Source organism: Chaetura pelagica, unplaced genomic scaffold (assembly GCF_000747805.2).
Source record: "Chaetura pelagica isolate M959 unplaced genomic scaffold, ChaPel_1.0 scaffold90, whole genome shotgun sequence".
Taxonomy (NCBI): Eukaryota; Metazoa; Chordata; class Aves; order Apodiformes; family Apodidae; genus Chaetura; species Chaetura pelagica.
In genome coordinates, this window is record NW_009953496.1 from 2,175,881 (window position 1) to 2,198,130 (window position 22,250).

Sequence of the window (22,250 nt, forward strand, 5' to 3'; positions counted from 1 at the left end):
AGGTAAACAAACAAATAAACCACCACCACTCAATTCCTCTCTGTAATCTTTGACCCCAACTTACTTAAAATATTTTGCTGTCAGGGAGTTAAGTGCCTCATCTGCACACTGTTGCTTTTTTGAGAGCCTTATCCTAACACTATGGAATGGATCCCACTGTGCACTGAAACTCTGTCAGAGCAAACAAAAATGCAAAAGGACTTGAACCTCCCAAGAGGAGCTCAGCAATTTGCTGAACTTTCCCCTCGGTCACTACAATCAGCATGAAAGATGTTGCTTTGATTTTATGCTTCAAAGGCTCCAGTACTTCAAGTAAACACCAAAATAATCTAGAATACAAATAAATTTTTAAAAATACTGATTTAGCACAATGTGCATGTCTGAAATGAGACTATGTCTTAAAATCTTTCAGATTTCTAGAAAAGTATAATTTAGGCAACTCCTAAGGGATCCAGAGCTGATGCCTATGAAATGCTGAGAGAATCTGCCCAGGCAGATTCAGATATCCAGGCAGGGATGACTGCTTCGATGCTCAGGCATAATGATTCATTTGTAGTTGAAAGGATCAGATAGGTGTGTCATGCAATACTGAGCTCCCTCTATTAATGTCAGAATAATCCTTTACTTGCACTATGGCAGTTTGTACAGAGAGGCAAGTCCTGCCACCTTCATTCATACAAAATTGCATCTAATGCCATGGAATAGCCACAGGGAAATCAGGGAACACATCAGTGCAACTTGGGAGTGGAGGAACCCAGGCTGGCTCTGACAAAGAGGAGCTTTTAGTTAACTTTTTTGTTGTGTGTGTGTTGATGCTTGCTGACTATTTTTTTTATTGCTTGAATTCTTCCTTTCACCAAAGTAAGGACATTACTTTCCTTTTTCGGAGAAATTTGAAAGCTGTTCACATCAAAGTGCATGAGGCAGGTATACCATTACATCATAACTGGCAACATAAAAATGCCTCATATAATCTGATGTAATAGAAATTATCACATTCCCTTTCCTCTGCTGCTACTTTTCTTACTGTTGCTGAGGACATATGCAAATATAGAAACAAAATGTAATTCCCAATAGGTCATTGGACAGTCTGCATTTTCCAAAATAATTCTACTGGCAATTCACTGCATAAGATGTTACTAAGAAAATACATGAAGACTCCAGCCTTTCTGAAAAGATATTGGTCCTTGTTAAAGAAGGATTTAAACTAAAATGAATATTTAGCCATGACGAACAGTTAGAACATTTTGATTATTTAGATTAAACATATTTTATTCTCAAAAGTCTCCTAGCAGTCTGAGATTCATCTGGAATTTATTTGTACTGCTCTTTTGTTTTTCATGGGTGGACTTAGGTCCTTGTCAGCTTTAACTTCATTCTCTCTGCTTCTTCCCTAACATCTTTTTAAGATGTTAAGATCTTCGTCTGTTTTCTCCTGGTTTTGTTTACCTTTCTTTTCCGATTTAGTTACAGTCTGAAGAGCTTTTTCCTCCTTAATTTTCAGTTTGGCCTTTATTAGCCCAACTTCTGTTGTTTTAGTCTCTGCCTGCTTGACCTTCTCAGTCATCTTTGCTTCTTCTTTTCCATCCTTCACTTCCTTTTTATGTTTTGCTTCCACTTTACCGCTCTTTACTTTCTTCTCCTCTGCAGGTAATAAAGAACGAGATGTCAGTCTAATTCTTTCCCACCAGTACCATTTATTTTTTCCTATCCTGTTACTAATGAGTTTTTCTTCATCATTAACACCTCACTCAGATCTGATCAAAGTTACAATCCCCCCCAACCAGACAGACAGCCAGAAATATAAGATGCAAACGTTTTGTCTTCAGTCCTGCACCAAGTCTTTGACCTATATGAACCATAATAGGCTAATCAATGTTGCTAAAGACAATGTGTTAAATTTGTGGTATAAACTACAGAGACAAATGTTGATCATGAAGCAAACAAATATGGAAGATACTTTCAGGATAAATCTGAGTAACTTTAGACTTCAGACATCAGAGCTAAACTCCGTTAGGAGCTGTAATAGTAGTTGACTTCAAGTGTGGCCATTTGTAAGGGTCTCTCATCTGAGACACAGGTGCTGACAAGATGTGTGCTTCTAGGTCAGTTCAGTGCATAAAACAACAGTAGTTTAAAATGCTTCTGAATAAGTTTTAAACCAATATATTTAGTCTGATGTTCACACTTCTGATTTTTTCATAGCTTAATTAAATCTCCATCCTTGAGGCAAAACTTAAATACTACAAAATCTTTGTCCTCTGAAAACTGTGGACTTCTATTTCTATTAAGTCACTGGGTTTATTTGGCTGATCTTATCAATATGTAAACTCAGTAGTTCTACCTATTCTAAACCAGAATACGTATATTTATATCATGGCAATTCCAATTTACAAACAAAGCCATAGCATGCCCTAACATTGCTGTCTAATGAAGAAACAATTTCCTTAACTAGCTATAATGAAAATGTACTTTGAGGTAAGCTTACTTTTTTTTCCAGGGAAATGGTATTCCATCCCTTTAATTGTCATCATTGAAATTTCAACAGTTTTTAAGAGATCACGCACTGAACAAACTCCTGGATATTCTAGAGATATTTTAATTCAAATTATATTTTAACTTCATTACAGTGTCATGTAGCTGCTTTTTAGATACATTATATTGTCTACTCCAATAAAATAAAGTTTATTAATTTTAATGTAAATTCTAGTAAAAATGTAATAGAATTGATTAAATAAATACCTTTGGGAGGAGGTTTCTTTTCAGTTTTTTCATGTCTTTCAGGTTTGTCTTTTTGAATTACTAGAAAGGAGTATAATTGTATATTAAGGAAAAACCTCACAAAGAATGAGAAAATATTGCTAAAACATAACAACACCCCTGGAACTTTCACATTTTGTTCTTGATTCCTGTTTTTCAATTTGAAAAATTCTTGCTTCTTTTTCTCTGGTTCAGACATTGGGTTAAAAAGCTTCAAAATATCTGTTGAGACTCACCTAACTGGAAGAAAAGGCAGTCACACAGATCTGAAGCTTCGTAGGGAATGTTTATTCTGCATATTTCAGATGGCACAAACTTGCTCTGCTCAAGCTCTGAACAGACGCAGGCTTGATCTTCTTGTGCTCCAGCCAACGGGCAGCTGTGTGGCTACATTTGTCTTAGAGAAAAAGGTTTTTCTTAGCTTGGGCTCACTGTCAGACAAACACAGCCACCAGCCTGGTGCTCACTTCAGAGCCCAGCTTGAGTGAGTTCACGTCTGCACAGGATACACTGTGTAAACACACACACTGCTATGTCCCAGAAACGCTGTCACAGTTTTATGTGGAGACTTCTATCTTTCCTCTCTTGGTTGCCATCCAGACATTTTGCCGTGAAAAAACAGCCTTGAGAATTAATTACACTTCTTTCAAGTGATAACTACATAATAGCAACATCCTGTCTAACTGAATTCCAGCCTGGAATTGCTGACTCTGTGAGCCATGCTTGATATTTAGACTTGTGGTTTTGTGTTTTGTTTTCTTTGTTGTTGTTTTTTTTTGTTTGTTTTGGGGTTTTTGTTGTTTTTGGTTTTTTGTGGGTTTTTTGGGTTTTTTTTTAAGATAGCTGTTTCTTAGATGATGTATTTACATAACATTAATAGCACTGAAGTTTTCTGGAGCCTTTGACAGGGGCTGAAAAAGTACCTTAAACCTTTATATTAAGCATATAGAAAATCTCTTGACTGTGAAGGACACTGCCACCTGATTTTCAACACACCTGTTCCCTGATGTTGGCCTGGACCTGAGCATCCTTGTTTCCTAGAGTCCGCAAGTGGCCCCTCAGCCCTGCTGGCAGCTGCTGCAGTTTCAAGCAGCCCCCAGACAAACGGGACGTGAGTCTGGGAACAGCCAGCTCAGCACACTGCAGGCAGAAAGGTGCCTGAGGAAGTGCCGAAGGCGAGGAGTGCCACAGGGACTGGCATAACATGGGAACTACCCAAGCGAGGTCAGCGTGTCTATACTTCATACTGCAAGAGCTTCAGCTTTAGAGTGACCAAATTCTTCACAAAATTTTTCAGCCACTGACTGGAGTTGTGGCTGCTGTTAAACACATTAAAGCTCGAAGTGATTATTTGGTTAGCTAGCAGAAGATAAATGGGTAAACAGGCTGGCTGCTCATTAGGAATATCTCAGTGAGTGTTGGAAGTTATTTGCTTCTCAAATATACACAGTCTCATGAGCATTTATTTTCTCTGAATTACTTCAGTGTAATTTTACTTTATAAAAAAATCTTACACTTTAAAATGTGGGAGAAAGCAGAAAAATGAGCAATTATGCCTTTTAAGTGACTTTCTAACAAAGTCTTTAAGGTCTTAAGTCTTCATTCCACTTTTTTTTTTGTTTTCCCATTTCTACTTAGAGTGAGTTTGACTTCAATAAACTCCAGTTTGTATATTTCAATCTATATTGTCTGAACAGATCCCAATTTACCCTAATTAATTAATTAGTCCCATCATCATCAGATGATTAATTAGAATGTGATAACAGACTGATATTAAGATACAGTGCACAGTATTTTTTAGTAGTTAACTGAGTAAAAGTAAGAAGAGACAAAAACTAAAACCTAACTTCATTACAGGTATACCTGGCTTGCAAAAAACAATGCATTAAAAAACCCACACACAAGAAACAAAGTAAACAAACAAACAAACAAAAAACAACCCAACATTACCACCAAAAAATCCCAGACTTCAGAGCAAAAACATTCAAATGTTAAGCAATAATAAAGGTTAGGTTTTTTAAAATGGCATAAGAGGGCAAGTTAATTGGAATTAGATTCCCCTGTCCAAGTCCTGACTAAAGGTGGAATTATGACTCAAAAGAATACTGAAAATCACCTCTCACATACAATATTTCTTCAGAGAATATATGATAATTAGTATATGTAAATCTCAACCAAGAGCACTTCTACTTTGGAGGACAGTACAAATCATGTACTGAAATGAAAATGTTATTGCAAAAAAATAAAGGCGAGAAAATTAACATATGGTTTTGGATATGATGGAAGACCCAGATGGAGAGTTAGTAAACACTGTTGCATTAGGTCTGCACCAGATAGAAAATTGATACAGAAGAGAAAGCCTTCTTTGCAGACAAATTACTGGATTTCATTGTTGAGGAAAAGACTTCAAGGAATGTAAATATAATAGTCATAGGCTTATTTCTTTAGCTGCACAAGAATGACTCCTAATTACCTCTGCGCATAAAAGCAAGAAAACTGAGCAAGAAATATATGCTGAGCGAGGCACTCAAGGGCTGACTGAGACCTGCTCAAACAGAGCAAACACAAAGGCAGAGCATGGACTAGAAGAGCTTTATATTTTAAAAATTCATCATCACAGTTTCACAAGCTATCTAAGCTCTAAAAGTAGAAAATTCTACAATGTCTAGTAATAATTTGCATTACCTTTAGCAGGTGCTTTCTTTTCATGTTTTTCTGGCTTTTCAGGTTTCTCTTTGTGAACAGCTAGAAACAATTAGTAATATTTTTGGTTATTAAAAAAGAGAAATGTGGTATTTGAAGTGAGAAAAAGAAGAAAAAAAAATAAACACAAAGGGTAATGGATTTACACTGGAGGAGGGGAGATTTAGATTAGACAGTAGGAAGAAATTCTTCACTAAGTTGCTGGTAAGACACAAGTTGAGGAGACCCAATCACGGGAAGTGTTCAAGGCCAGGTTGGGCGGGGCTTTGAGCAACCTGGTCTCTTGGAAGGTGTCCCTACCCATGCAGCAGATTGGAACTAGATGATCCTTAAGGTCCCTTCCAACCTAACCCATGAAGTAGGCACCATCTCCATGCAAAGAACCAACAAGATTAATTCAGTTGTTGCTGTCTGTTACTGATGATGCCAAAACATAATGGAGCTTTCAAAAACTCACCTACCAGCCCTGAGGCCTTTGCCATCAGGTGGGAGAAGAATGGCCTTTCTAGTACAACTGTAGTCCCATGAAAGAAGTTAGTCAAGAAGAGTCATGTTTATTTCTGTTGTTTACTGGTACATTTTATTTTGTTTATGCTGTCAACTATTGATTTATTTTGTTTAATTGGGTTTTTTGAGCTTTCTTGTTTATTACTTTATTTAATTTTTGAAGGATATTCTGAACTCAACAACTTACCGCTTTTCCAGCTATGAATGATTAAACACTATAATTAATTACAAATCTAATTGCAATGGCATTATAACTAATGCTCTTTGGGGCTTTTTGTTTGCTTTTAATTTCCACTTTACAAATTGAAATAAAGTACACTGTAGTGGCTAGATTTCTGGGTCAGGTTTCATAATACACCTGAGTTGGGTAATAGTCCGTGAATGGTGGGCAGTTTGGAATATTCTCCTGTGTGGGCTCTGTTTTGCTAATTATTGTGATATATGTTCACATGGTAACTTGTCCACAGGTGTGCAGAACTGATATTTGTATCCTGAGGTACCCTATAGGGACCAAGTGTGTGAAAACACTCAGCTGCCTATTTGTCTCCAGAATATGAGTTTATATTGAGAACACAAAATGTATGCATAAGCATTGTTATGTACTCTCCAGCCTTGTGTTGCTCTTTCAACAAAGTGGTGGAAGATAAAGCCATGCTAGATACCTATTTATTGTAAGTAACTGCTATAAAAAGTTAGTCCTGCACTACTCAATGCTTGTGCAACAGCCCTACTTGCTATTGCATTGAAAATGTCTTTCTCACATGGCCTGCCTCTTTGCCTTTGTTTACAGGTTGTCAGGTGTTTTTCTTGGATGACTGAACTCTCTTAGCAACCATACTTACTGTGAGTGTTGAAAATACTCGGAGATTACTGGGAGATTACACTACAGAGTATAAAATATATTATCTCTATTCCTCAGAAAAAAACCAGCAAATAAACATGTGAAATGAATACAAAATGCTACTCAGCCTCTATGTCGCCAAAACCTTTATATGATCCCATGATTTTTATTGATAAACTTCTGTAACTTTTGTATTCCAAGCAAGGGGATACATAAATATAAATTAAGTAGACCATTAGTTCCAGGGTACCTAAAAATGTAAAATAAGTTCTGATGTTAAATCATTACCTGGATGTCTTTCCTTTTTTTCAGGTTTTTCTTGTCTTTCCAGTTTGTCTTTCTGTGACACTAGGAAAGAAGAAATATGTTCATATATGTTAAAAAAATGTAGAAAAAAATTAAGAATAAAAAATAATTCTATAAAAGATAAACCTTAGGAGACTAAGTGGCAAGCTGGGTTATTGCTGAGCTACCCTGTGCATATCTTCATGTCATACATCCATACTACATGGCTGTATGCAGTCAACTCTGGCTAACAGGTTACTGGTTACCACTGGTTGCTAAAACATGGTAACATGCCCCAGCTGTTTACTATGGTAACAGCATTTCTTGCAATGGTCTGTCCATCCCTGAAGCAAGATTTTCAGAAAAATGTCAAGGACTGAGGCAGAGTTCACTGTAGATGCTGTGGTCTGCACTAGAAAGAGGACATCTCACCTGGGCCACCCCATTCACTGTCAGGCAGAGGCACATAAAAACCCTGGAATCAATACCAGAACATAAAAGCATCACATGCACAAATGCCAGCTGGCTTGAAATGGATAACCAGTAATGGATGTGGATAGCTAGCAATGTATACAGATAGCTAGTAATGGACACTGGCTGAGATCGGTCCCTGGCAATGATGATCCCAGAGCCATAATCAGTTGTTCAGTGTGTGCAAAGGACAAACTAACATTGTGATAGTGGAAACTGTGTTATGCTATCCACTCGTTCATACAGCTTTTTCCACTCCCTTTTCTTAGGATTTTGCACATTAATTTTCCAGACAGTGGGAAATATGCATGTGGATTTTAGAACACTTCAGAAAAATCAGCTGTGAAACTGATAGCTAGCTTTAACTAATTCCTATGGAGATTTCATCCCAGTTTAGTAAAACTCCCTTTGTCAAACATAAGAAAATAAATAAGCTCTTTGATAGTACTGTGAATTCCATATCCAACTGGAAGAAAAAGACGAAGGGTAGAAAATCTACAGGCTCTCATATTTTTAGGACTATAGTGGTTAAATACATGAGAATGAGTTCCTAACGTAGCTAACTGAGTCTCTTCTAAGTGACTGAGACACATCTAATTATTCTCTGTGTCATTAGATAACTTTCTTAAACTTCGTCACAGAAGTTCATTAGAAATTAGCATAAATTATTCACTCTCTGTTATCAAAATCTTGAAAGGGCAATGGATTTAAATTAGAAAATAAGCAGTTAAAATAGAGGGATGCAGTGAAACTCTGAAGTCTCCCAACCACACTATGATAAAAGACATGTAACAATAGCCATAGGTTTAAAATGTAATATAGTCTGAAAACAATCTTTCTTAGTACTCTGAATACCAATGATCTCTATACACAATCTTGTTTTAGTAGCAATTGTAGAAATAGTTATCTTAACAAAACTAAAGAGTACATTCACTTTACAATAAAATACAGTTAGATAGACTGAATATTAGTAGGTGTCATGACAAGTTAAGACAGTATAAAAATTCTTATTCTTCTGGCTGTCTGACCTTGGCTGGGATCATCTTTTCTGTTCTAAGAAACTTTAAAAAAACCCTTTAAATACTGTTCTCTTATGATTTAGTTGGTGAGATTCCCATGTGTTCCACAAAATAACAGAAGTCTTAATGACACATTCGTGTTTTAATATGAATTTTGTAGTCTTTGCTCTGTCATTTTTTCCAAATCTGAGAAAAAAAATTCTCTTTTTACCACCATTCCATTTTCTAGTAATAAATATTCATCCTATCAGAAATCTAAACTTATGCACCTGTCATTAATCTTTAGAGTTGGTCTTGCTAACTCAGTATATTTTGAATTATTTATATAAAATGGAAAAGTTCCAAACAGAGACCATTAGAAAGGCAAAGTCAAGCACAGATTTCAGAAAGATTCACTGGAGTTGTGACACTCATGTTCTTGCTGTGAAATGAATCAGACGTGGCTGGATGTGGGGTCTTTTATTTATTTTTTTTTTTAAAGTGATTTATTAGGAACATTGACCTATTTGCTTTTCCAGAATGGGTCTCTTCCTCCAGCCTAAGACTCCATTAATCACATTTTTGTGTAAAGGACATGTTCTCAGAAGGCTTAAAATGTTTTAACAATTAGGTATGTTCCAACAAAATTCCATTTGGCCCAAAAGTCCCTTATAAGAAGCAAACTAGGTGGTGGCTTTTGATGCCCAGAGTTAACTCGTGAGTCGTGGGTGGAGAGGAAGCAGTAACCTGATTCTAACTCCTACAGCAGGCTGGTCTGTAATTGTTGTTGGCATACACCAGCAGCAAACTAGTAAACTCTTTCTAACACCATCTCCCCAACATCTCTGAAATGAGTCTGGGCAATATTTTTTTCTAAGGCATTTATCTGAAGCAGAGTTCCTCCAGAGAGGATGCCCTCTGTATTATAATTTATATTCTGCTCAGAAATATTCCCAAAAACTAATATTTTGTGACAAATATGCTTGCATTTATTAAAGAAGAATTTTAAAAGCACTTATTTATGCTTTGGGCATTTAAAATAAGAATAATACAGTAAAAACTTATTAATTTATCTCTGACTATAATTTTAGCCTTTCTGAGGAGTCATTAATTCAAAGTGCTTTAAAAAACCTCATTCTCTTTCCAGCTGTCTTTAACAACACCTCCACCATACTTAAACATACTTATTATTTACAAGAAGGGTCTCAGAGTCAATAGGTTAGACTTTTTTGAAACGCTGGTAAAAAACCACAGAACATTACATACTGATACATACCCTTTAGGGGTTCCTTCCTCTCAGTTTTTTCTTGCTTTTCAGGTTTGTCTCTGTGAATTACTAGAATTAATAAAACAAATGCATAAAAACTAATGTCGATATATCTGTAATCTGGAGGTATTATGTACACTTATTATTTCACCAAAGTGATCAAGAAAAAACATTTGTAAAGTAAAATAATGGATTTTAGCTCAGAGTCACAGGTACTAGATGACATATGGACCTTCTTAATGCCATATTTAATTCCAAGTCCAAGAGAAATATTTTTCTTGAATAAGCCTTCAAATGTTGGAATTCATTCTTGCAGAATAAGTGATTACTCAGTAACCTTAATCTAATCTATGGGACCTCTTTATGTCCCATTACACAAGCACCTTGACTCTAAGAGTTCTGACACAGGAAATTATTTTCAGTCCTTGACAGCATTGCTTTCTATTCTTAAGAAAACCCCCGTCTACCATATTGCTTCCCATGCTCTTTTATTTTATTTATTTATTTGTTTGTTTGTTTATTTTTAGCTGTTACTTCAGCCACAGGGTGGATTAACAAAACACCTCTTTTAATCAGTGTAACTTCAGGAAGAGCAGCTGTTCACAACATAACTAACTACGCGTCTTGCTAAAAGCAGGCAAACATGAATCCTTACAGACTCCATTGCCCACCCAAATTTTAGACAATGTTTTTTCCTGTGGCTGTGTTCTACACCCCAGTTATTTAGATAGACAAAAATGTTCCTTGCCAACCTCTACCGCTAAAGGGCCAGAGGTTTGCAGTTTCAGGGAAAAAATATGTTCTTTTACAATACTCAAGTTTCTGTCAACAATAAAACCACAGAAAATACAACTGTGAATAGAAGACAAGTGTGAGCTTTATACACAAACACAGTAATGTTTATGCATATGTTCATTTTTATTTGCAGCAAATGTCATTTCACAGAAGTGCAAGCAATTTTTTGTTGATTATATATTTCCTCACTAAAAATAGGTCCATGTCTTTAAGAAAAAGAATTCCAAATATTCAGTAATTTCATTATGTCTTGCATGTGTTTGCATTATCCAAATACATTTCCAGTCATAACAGCTGAATTATTGTTGATAACAATTAGCAGTATAGTGGAAAGTGGTTGAAGGGAGATTTTTCAAAGCCTTTAAGGACTGTGGACAGCCAATTTGTACTAAAAAAAAACAAGCTGTGAAGAAGGCAGCAACATCAGCAATGTATTATTGAATGAATTACAGACTGTAACTCATTCAATTGCTTTAGGATATCTAGGAACATACCAAGGAAAAGCAGTTTCTTCTCTCCCTATACTGTATAGAACTTAGACAGAATATTTTTGCTGAAACCCTAGCATGCTTTTGCATCTCACAGTTATATTAGCAGGTGCTAGCTCTGTGCAAAACACTTCAAGCCAGCATGATTTTAGTTTTTGATGGGGTTAATAACACAGTTTTGCAACCAATAACTCCATGATGGTCAATGGCAGTGAAACATGAGCTTTCTACATCGGACAAAAGCCCTTGTAGTCCCCATGCCAAAAAATATAGCTGAACTATGCAGAACAGGCTGACAATCAGAAAGATTTTTTTTATCCAGAGGACACCTTACTTGAGCTAGGCAGATTGCTGTGTTTTTGTTTTTTTTTAAAAATATTCTAGTTTCTCTATATCATTTTCCTATTTCATGCTTTGGGAAAAAAAGAAAGAAAAAAAAAAGATGAAAGAAAGAAAGAAAGAAAGAAAGAAAGAAAGAAAGAAAGAAAGAAAGAAAGAAAGAAAGAAAGAAAGAAAGAAAGAAAGAAAGAAAGAAAGAAAGAAAGAAAGAACTAAAGAAAGAAAGAAAGAAAGAAAGAAAGAAAGAAAGAAAGAAAGAAAGAAAGAAAGAAAGAAAGAAAGAAAGAAAGAAAGAAAGAAAGAAAGAAAGAAAGAAAGAAAGAAAGAAAGAAAGAAAGAAAGAAAGAAAGAAAGAAAGAAAGAAAGAAAGAAAGAAAGAAAGAAAGAAAGAAAGAAAGAAAGAAAGAAAGAAAGAAAGAAAGAAAGAAAGAAAGAAAGAAAGAAAGAAAGAAAGAAAGAAAGAAAGAAAGAAAGAAAGAAAGAAAGAAAGAAAGAAAGAAAGAAAAAGAAAGAAAGAAAGAAAGAAAGAAAAAGAAAGAAAGAAAGAAAGAAAGAAAAAGAAAGAAAGAAAAAAAATATTCCAAGGCAGAAAGAAAGAAAGAAAGAAAGAAAGAAAGAAAGAAAGAAAGAAAGAAAGAAAGAAAGAAAGAAAGAAAGAAAGAAAGAAAGAAAGAAAGAAAGAAAGAAAGAAAGAAAGAAAGAAAGAAAGAAAGAAAGAAAGAAAGCTGCCCCTGAATTACTGTATCAGCTGATCTTAAAGTGGACAGAAAAATCTATTTTAATATTTCTTCCCATCATCAGCATGGTATAAAGGGCTAAAAGGGAAGCAAATATTAATTTTTGCATGGACTCCAAGCCAAAAACATGGAGAAGAGATCAGCTGGCTCCTTCTTGAATAATAAAAGTAACTTGATGTATCTGGGCAGGGAGCCTGGAATGCGAACAAGCACAGACCAGGCTGGCATAAGCATAAGCTATTTTTCTCTTCCCAGTGATAGGCTGAAAGTGATCTCTGGTCAGTCCAAGAACCCTATCGTGTGTGTTGATATCACCAAAGCTTCAGAGTTTGCTAATCTCAGATTGTAATGTTCACTGTTACCACTTATGGACACTGTCAGAGCTACAGCTTTTGGGTAGAACCTTATCTGGGCAGGGCAGGTGTTGTCAAAAATTAAAAGGTTCATGTTTCAGGGCTGTGATGACTGGCCATTTCTGACTCTTCAGTTAGAGCACAGCAGGGATACCAAAGTTCATGGAAGCTTTTGATCTGACAAACTTAAATGATTTTTCTTTGCAAATTAACTTCCCCCCCCCCCAAAAAAAAAAAAATGGTTTCATGTTCAGTTTCATATATAGTCCTAAAAACTCTCTCATAGAAAAAACTTTACTGTCTACAGATCTTTTCCAGATTTAGTTACATGGATATCTCTTCCTTTTTTAAGAGCTCAATACATGCTCTTTTCCAAGCTCATAGTGCTCAGGTACAAGCATTATTTTTTAGAAATAAACTAGGCTGTCTGTGCTGACATGTTTCTGTCAACCAAACTGGAGTAAATAGGACATTTTATTTTATTATAATTTATTTTATTTTTTTACATTTAAAAACCAAGAGGAAAGCATGTACAAATATTTTTAAGGCTGCAAAATCAAACACATTTCAAATGAAAAATGCTGGTACTAAAATTGATTATTCAACTTTAGTTTAAACATTTTATTTGCTTTATGGCACATTTTGCAGTTAAAAAATCACCTCTTTTTAATAATGTTTTAAAATTTTTATTGTTATTTTTTATTAGGATGCTGAATTAATCCAGAAAAAAATAAGAAGAATAACTAAAATGAGTTTCATGACAGTTGTGTAAGCTAAAGTTTTCCCAAAACTTAAAGGAATTTTCTTGGACTTCCTTGCAAATACCAAAAAAAGTATAAGCTCAGATGAACTTTTATTAGCATTGGAAATGATACAACACCCCAACCTAATTTTTACTAACCTAGATTTTGGAAATTGCTGGAACATTTTTATATGACTTTGAATGAAAATTCAGCCTGAGGCAAAAAGATGAGCATGGAAAATTTTATCCTCAATGACTGCAATGTGGTAAGTTTATAAATAATCTAAAATAGGTGCTTATAATGGAAAATTTTAAGGTATTTTTTTGCAATGTATTCCAAACTTAATATGAGCATTGTTATCCATTTAATATAAAATTAAACCAAGAAGCATAGTGTATATGTGAGAGATTTTTACAGATTTCAGTTGTCTAGTAGTATATTTGATTTGCATCAAGCGGAAGATTTACTGAAGGGGGCTGTGATTTAGTTTTACTTCATTAAAATGTTTGAGATAGAGACATTCCCCATCCCAAAAAAGCAAGTGCAAAAGAAGAAATGTAATAAGGAGGCACTAATTCCATGCCTAAGGGAAGTAAAAATAGTTTCCAGCTGAGTAAGTCTTAAGTCTGCTGCTTAGTATAAAGCTAGGTGATGAGTGCAATAAGCATGAAGCAGAGATTGCTTGCTCCAGCTAACTGACTAAGTGGTTGTCTACAGAGCAACACTCAGGAAAGTTAAGACAAATGAACTCATTCTATGAAGTTAGAGTGCATTAGTCAGAGAGCATTAAATTTCTGTGTAGATGCTTTTATTCAGAGGTAACCTTAGATGGCTATAAGTTAATTCTTCTTGAAGTAACACAGAAAATAAAATAAAAAGGAAAGGGTTTGATCTAGAGAGGGGCACAGGCAGTGTTAGATTATTGTTTAGGACCTAATAATCTGAGGAAATCCCAGCAATTCATGAACTGTGGAGGCACCTGCATTGATTAAAAAACCACCTCAGTTACCTGGGAGGGGGGAAAAGCCTCATCTCTGAGCTTGCCCAGGTTTTCCCCAGCTGGCACCAGACATGCTCACTGCAGCACCTAACACTAAGCTGGATACAGCCCTTCAGGATCAAATGTAAATGCATGTATGAGTGAGATAATGTTTCAAGAGTTACATTTTTGTACAATTTAAGATTGGATTTAATTGCAGCACTGTTACATCCATCTGAACTGAAATTTAGGTTTGACAGCTACTGATGGTAGCCCAAATTGTCCAAAGCATTGGCTTCACCCTAGGCTGCTGTAAGCCCACCCAGCTAAATACATACATGACAGCTGTACCTGAGCCACTGTAGCTATATTTCTATCTGTGCCATGTTACTAAGTTAACTCAGGTATATCTGTAGCCATACCTTCAGAAATCTGGTAGAGAGCCCCTGTGTCACCTGTAGATAGGACATTTAATTTGCTAATTTTGTCAATTTAATTGGATTTCAAGTATACTGTGGATTTGTATCATCCAGTTCTATTTAGCTGTCTCAAATGCCTTATATTTCAGCTACAGCAAATTAAAATATGAACACACTTTATATTTGTTTTTATAATCTCATAATTCATCCATATGCTAAAACATATTTTCATTTATTCTGTGATGCTTAATATTTGCATTATCAGTATAGCCCTATTAGCAAGATGATAAGAGTAGGAGGGACAGGCATGTTTTACACATAGTAAATTAAATCATTTTGGAGGACTTAGAACTGATTTGTCAAATCAGGCTGAAATCAGAGACAATTCCTGAGAAAAAGAGGATGGTACTAATTCAGTCATACAAATGTCTGTCCTAACTATGATTTAATCTATGGTTGTCAGAGGTAGTGTTTAATCATCATTTTGTCTTCTTCCATCCCCCACTCCAACAGCAATGGATTAGTGAAGCTTTTTTTGGAAAAGCCACACAGTAGATCAGCTTTTTCCTATTGCTTCTCAGTGTTTCTTGTAATAAGAGATATATCCCAAAAATGCAGGTAAATTGATTTTACTGCTAAAATCAGTTTTCCATAACAAACAGAAGTTATCCATTCACTTAGTTTATCATTGGAATTTCCACTAGACAGAAATTATACACTTATATCTACTTTTACCTTAATAGTAATCTTATTATCGTTCCTCCTTATTGCCAAGTACCCCTCATTCATAGAATCACAGAATTATTTGGGTTGGAAGGGACCTTAAAGATCATCTAGATCCAAACCCCCTCCCACTAGGCAGGTTGTCCCACTAGTGGGACACCTCCCACTAGGCCAGGTTGCTCAAAGCCCCATCCAACCTGCCCTTGAACACTTCCATAGCGTTCCTGGGAAACCTGTTCCAGTGTCTCACCACCCTCATGGTGAAAAATTTCTTCCTCAATTCTAAACTAAATCTCCCCTCTTCCAGTTTTAATCAGTTACCCCCTGCCCTCTCACTACAAGCCCTAGTTAAAAAATGTCTCTCCCCAGCTTTCCTGTAGCCTGTTCAGGTACTGGAAGGTTACTATGAGGTCTTCCCAGAGCCTTCTCTTCTCTAGGCTAAACAACCTCAACTGTCTCAGTCTGTCTTCGTAGGAGAGGTGCGCCAGCCCTTGGATCATCTTTATGGCCCTTCTCTGGATTCTCTCCAGTAGCTCCATGTCCTTCTTATGTTGGGGGCTCCAAAACTTGACACAGTACTCCAGGTGAGATCTCATAACAGTGGAGTTTAGGGGGATTCATTGACAGCAGTAGTATTAACAATAGTATTAACAATACTATAGTATTAGCATTAGTATTAGTATTAGTATGGTCTCATGAGAGCTGAGTACAGGGGGATAATTAACCCCTTGCCTCCACTGACTGGCCAAGCTCCTGTTAATAAAGTCCAGGGTGCTGTTGGCCCTTGTGAAAATACTAATACATCAAATACAAAATTGGAAATATCCGATTTTATAGTAAATTTGTGCTTATGTGTACATATAATCATGAAATAATTCCATTTCAGTGCTCTTAAGCATGAGCAAATACTTTGTTGAATAATTTCTCAGAGTATTTCTTGTTTTCAGAATTAAATTGACTAAGTACAGTAATTGAAATGGACTTTATTCTAGTAGTTTGTCAAAATATTTAATTAAAAACAAATTTTAGGGCACAGGTTTCCCTGGCTCTTTATATTGTAAGAATATTTTTTTATAATTTCATTCACTTCTATGTGGGATCTTAATTCGTAGTATCTGTTCCTCATATTTTGGAATAATCCTTTCAAAATGAAGCTTATGGATGGAATTCCCTTGTAAATTTTGTGATGGATTCAGTGGATTTGACTCTTTAAAAATATACTTACAATTATTTTTAAAGCTCTAGTGTCCCCATATTTTTGGGTGAAGGGCTGAAAACTGCTTGGGGTGTCTGCTTCTATTAAAAACATTCATTTTAACTTTATTTTTTCCTATTAAAACCATTAAGAGATTGTATTTGCACTTGCTTGCTGGAGGTACTTTAGAAGGCAACAGTAAAAAAGATTCATGCCTTTATCATGCCTTAGCTTGAGGCTAGAATGTTTTCTTGTGATTGTTTCTCTCATGTGCGAGATGTATTTTTGGGACTAAATATGAAAATGAAAAAAATAGAAAACAAATATTTGTCCTGTGCTTCAGGAAGTGATTGTATAATTAAAGACTCCATTATTAGGTATAAGCATAAAGGGTCTCAACTAATGCTACCTGAATGTCTCCTTTCTAGAATGTTGCAACTTCTTTGTAATAATTTCTGCAATGTTTATATTCTTCTATGTAAAGCAATGCACTACTGTATAAATGAAATGGTACACAACAGGCTATTTTGGTCAAGGCTGCTCCATCATTTGAGTTTCTAGAATACTGTGTTTCAAAAGACCTTAACTGGTATCCCTTGCTAATGATCTGAGTTCATTATTGCCTGGCTAGCCCACTGGTAGTCTAAAAAAATCATTTCCATAAAACATTACTTATTAAGTAGTTCGGAGGCAGTTACAGGCACTCCAAATGACCCTGATTAGCACTGAACTGGAAAGCTAGCACCAGAGGTATAAAGTACTATAAGTTCATAAAAAGAATACAAACAGAAATTAATATAAATATAAATTAATATAACTGTGAGGGGGAAGGTGTACATTTGTACACACTATTTCTAATAATCTTCATTCTTGCTTCCTTCTGACATTGTTAGGCACAGCTGTGGTGCATCAAAGAGATGCTCATGAAATTTTTTGTGGCCTAACCTTTGTAGAGGAGGTTTTCTTAGGCAAGAAAAATCTACACATATCCCAGGAAACTTCTTTGTTTCCACGACCTCTGAAAACCAGTCCAAACCACTTACTCTGTGGATATTTGGAAAGTGCCAGTTAGAGAAGATGAAAAAGTCTGAAAAAGAGTAGGTTCTTAGAGTTGAGACTTTTCTTATCTCTGATATACACCTGGCTCATGGTTAACTAGGACTTCCTAAGTTGGATGGCACCCGCTGGCCTATAAATTTGCTTTTCTTCCTTGCTCAGCACACATCACACCTCTTGCACCAGAGGAAGTTCCTCAGCACTCTGTTTTCTTGTACCTTTGCTACAGAAGCTTGGTCAGGAAAATCTTATTATGAAAGTGCATTTACAGTATAGCCACACAAACATAAAATGACACTATTCGTTCATGCTAAGTCATAAATTAATTCTGGATCATTTACAGTCTGTGCCAACTGATCATTGAATGCTTCTACGGTGCAACAATGGTAACATATGTAGTTAACACATACCACTGTATATAATATACGTATCTGTAGGTAAACAGACAAAATAAAGTTACCCTTCACTGGTGCTCTTTTTTCATGCTTCTCTGGTTTCTGCTTATGGATTTCTGAAAACAAAACAATACCAAGTTATCAATATTAAAATAATACACACAAAAATATCAGAGGCATTTGCATAATAAAAAATAACTGTTTCAAATAGTATAGCTGTACTATGGCTTTATCTTCTGCATATTCAGAATGATATACAGTAAAGTTAAAATTTATATATATATGCTCACAAAATATTAAAATTATAAAAAAATCATAACATTAAATAACTTAAAAAATTACTGGGTCTTCAATTGAGCAATGCAGCTACATTTAAAGTCAATAATAAGTTCTGCTGATCTATAACATCTGTAGTTACATGCCTTAGTAATGAATCAGAAAAAAACCCTATGTTTTTGCTAAACATTTTTCTGTATGTATCACAGAATCAGAGAACAGTAGGGGTTGGAAGGGACCTCTGGAGATTTTCAAGTTCAACCCCCCTGCCAGAGCAGGACCACCTAGGGCAGGTCACACAGAAACACATCCACAACCTCACTGGGCAGTCTGTTCAAGTGCTCCGTAGCCCTCACAGTAAAGAAGTTTTTTCTGATAGTGAGGTGGAACTTCCTGTGTTCTAGTTTGCATCCATTGCCCCTCGTCCTGTCACAGGGCACTACTGAAAAGAGGTTTCCCCTCCCTTCTTGACACCCGCCCTTCAGATATTTATCTTTTTTTAATATATATATATATATATAATCATGCAGATAGATATCTTGAAAAGTTCATCAGGATTAATAATTTATGTCTTTCAAATAATCTTTGGAAGGACAAAATGTCCTTTTTTACTAAATTTTCTATTTTTTTTGAAGTTCATATGCACAATTAGTAGCTCCAACACAATAAAATGTAGACTCAATGCCATATACAAATTACAGAGATAAAAGTTCCCAGGTTAGGGATCCCTGTCTTGGAGGATGAATCATTATAATCACACTTTATACCAATGTATTGAGAACTGCCTTGGTAGAAGAGGAATGGTACTGTATTTTCCTGCCCTTGCTGTGTCATTTCTTGCATAAAATGCCTCAGCTGTGACATTGATACTAAATTACTGCTATATACATCTGTATCTGATTTTCCTCACTCTCCTTATTGTGCCAAAACCAGGATAATCTCAAAAATGCAAAATGCTGAATTTGAGAAAAAACAAATGGGAGTTAAATTGAGCTTGCATAGCTTTGCTCACATACCATGGCAGAAATTTAAAGGCCATTTATTACAGGTGCACAATAAAGTATTTAAGGCTACAAAGAGTGTCTGGTTTATAGTATTGTGCATATATTTCCTGCAGTAGGAAGCTGGTATTAATTACTGCATCAAATTAATCTTTGACAAAAACACACAAAAATCTTACTATGAGATGTGTCTTCTTGTATTTTAGGGTTAGATTCTGTCTGCAGGGTTTAAAGAACTAGAACACTGCCTTCAAAATTAATCAAAACAAAACCATGCATATTACATCTCAACTCTAAGGAGCTACTTTAATGCCTAGTGAAGACAACACAAATCTTCCACTTATACCCTTAGCTTTTCCATCAGGTTTTAACCAGGTATACATTCACAAAGAGATACACATAGCAAATGATATTCCCCCTGCCCAGGACCCTGATCTTTGTGTAGGTTCTTGAAAAGAAACACATAATATTTTTATTGGATAGTATTAGCCATCTGAAGTAATTATTTGGTCTGGTTTGCAAGAAACATAACTATCCTGTAGCATCAACCTCTGTCATCTTCAGACAGAAAGAACATTATTTCTTTGAGATAAAGGGAGTAAAGGTCAAAATAACTATCACTGTTAGCTACTTATATATGACAGCATAACTGAACTAATTATACAATGTCATTAAGCTAAAAGGGCTTTTCAGTTTTTATCTTGCTCTTTGTATCCTGGGTGTGTAGTTAATTTATTGTTCAGTAAACCTCAGAGGCTGGTATTAGGAAGAAATCATGCCATATTGACTTACTGTATTTCAGCTGTGTTTGGATTGTTTTTTTTCTGCAACTAAGTGAGGATTTTTTTTTTTTTTTCTATCAACTGAGAGAACCTAGTTTCTGGATTTTCATACTTTTCCCACCTGTTCTGCATAAACTAGTTTAGGTAGCATAAATGGCAGGAATGGTGCAAGTCCAAAACAGCTGGGGGATTACTCCCCAGTGCTGAGCACATCTGAATTCGTCTCCATGCTGCTTTTCCAGGCTTCCAAACACTGATTAGTGCATTTAAAGAAAGCTGAGCCACTTCCTCTGCATTGCGACACATAGTGGAGATATATCTCATCTAGCTCAAGAGGTCATCCTAAATAGTGATGAATATGGCCCACCAAGTGCTAAATCACATTCTTCTGGCAGTCATCTACACAGATACATGCTTGTTGCTTGCCTTAGGATGCCTCAGCTCTGCTGAGCTCCCGTTTCCTGTCATGTGTCTCACTACAGAAAGTGGGTGCTTCTTTTTCTTGAGAACATAAGTACACTACTTTGCTTCTTTAAAAAAAAAAAAAAAAAAAAAAAAAAAAAAAAAAAAAAAAAAAAAAAGTGTTTGTTTTTTTTTTTAATTCTTGTGGCTTTAGGGAATTTCTTGTTGCTACTTTTACTACAAAATATTTACGGAGCGATGGCTGTAGAGCTGGTCATCTAAATCAGCTCCTGATGGAATCAGCAGTGAAGCTTACTTGACACAAATACTTCAGTAAGGTGCACCAAAAATATTTTCTAGACAGCAGCACGGAGAATTTAATCTAACTTGTTGCTGCAATTAGGATATTTTTTAATTCTTGTGGCTTTAGGGAATTTCTTGTTGCTACTTTTACTACAAAATATTTACGGAGCGATGGCTGTAGAGCTGGTCATCTAAATCAGCTCCTGATGGAATCAGCAGTGAAGCTTACTTGACACAAATACTTCAGTAAGGTGCACCAAAAATATTTTCTAGACAGCAGCACGGAGAATTTAATCTAACTTGTTGCTGCAATTAGGATACCACATATCACAAAAAAACCTACATAGATTCCTTGAAGGGAAATGCATCTTGATAACACATAAGTGTGTGTACATATGATTTCATATATTGCAAAATGTGCCATTATTAAGATATCTTCACAAGCTGCTCATTATAGTTTGAACGATCATAAAAAATTGCAGCATGGAACACATCAATTACGATACATTGCAAACTAAATTTTCCCAGCAAAGATAAATCTAGTCTCAAGATATGCTGATCTTGATCAGTTTGCAAGACAAAAGTAGTGATTCTTTGCTAACTCAAAAATATTTAAAATAAAGAAATACATTAGATTATTGGAGATATTCTTTTAGTTTTGAGAGTTTTGATACTCTGCCTCATCCTTTATGACAAATAGCTTTAATTTTTGAGTAATCACATCATATCTCATTGCTGATTTGACAAAGAGGCTATAATATCATAGAAGACTTACATGGCCATTTTAAAGTATGTAATTTATCTCTATAAATGCAACACATTGTTGATAAATCCTAAATACTATGAATTCATGTTTAGAAAAATGACAGAATCAAGCAGCAGCAAGGATAATCTTTGTCACCAAGGCAACCATCCTGATTCTTTATAAGATGGCAGCACAGTTTATTAAATTACTGTAAGGGAGTATGTGTTTTAAAAGCTGTATTTCATTGTTTGTTTTCTTCAGTTATCAAGCAGACATGAAAAAATATCTTTCCCCTTGTGCTTCTTTGGTTTTGAATGGTTAAGTACTTTGATTCCTTAAATATAGATACTGCTCAACACTAGCTTCTCTAGACTTTGGGTCTTATGCAGATCCACAGAATGTGCAGGGTGATTATTTTAACTCCAAGAAGGGAAGCTAGGAGTCTTCTCACTGATCATTTCAAGATGCTGAAAGGAGATAGATTTGATTATACTGTTAGCAGGACACTATGCCTATGTGCTTCTGACCCAAAGCAGGCTCTCACAATCAGCTGGGAATTAATATTGCAAGTGGCTTTACTCACAACCCCTGCTGAACATGCAGCTTGGCAGGGATCTTCCCCCACCCCTCAGCTAGCTCATTTTAATTAACAGCAGTTCACAGTGTCTAACAACAGCCTGGTACTGA

At 35.6% G+C, this 22,250-nt stretch overlaps 1 protein-coding gene across 1 annotated transcript in view; it reads right to left on the minus strand.

Moving 5' to 3' along the window:
* Positions 1–291: 291 nt before the first annotated feature.
* TRDN (triadin) overlaps positions 292–22,250 on the minus strand; it is a 48,718-nt gene continuing 26,759 nt past the window's right edge. The window contains exons 3-7 of the mRNA XM_009999207.1: positions 7,100–7,159; positions 5,446–5,505; positions 2,743–2,802; positions 1,450–1,644; positions 292–329 (exon numbers count right to left, since the gene is read on the minus strand). Of these exons, the coding sequence (XP_009997509.1) occupies positions 292–329; positions 1,450–1,644; positions 2,743–2,802; positions 5,446–5,505; positions 7,100–7,159 (413 nt within the window). The remainder of the gene's footprint in view (positions 330–1,449; positions 1,645–2,742; positions 2,803–5,445; positions 5,506–7,099; positions 7,160–22,250) is intronic.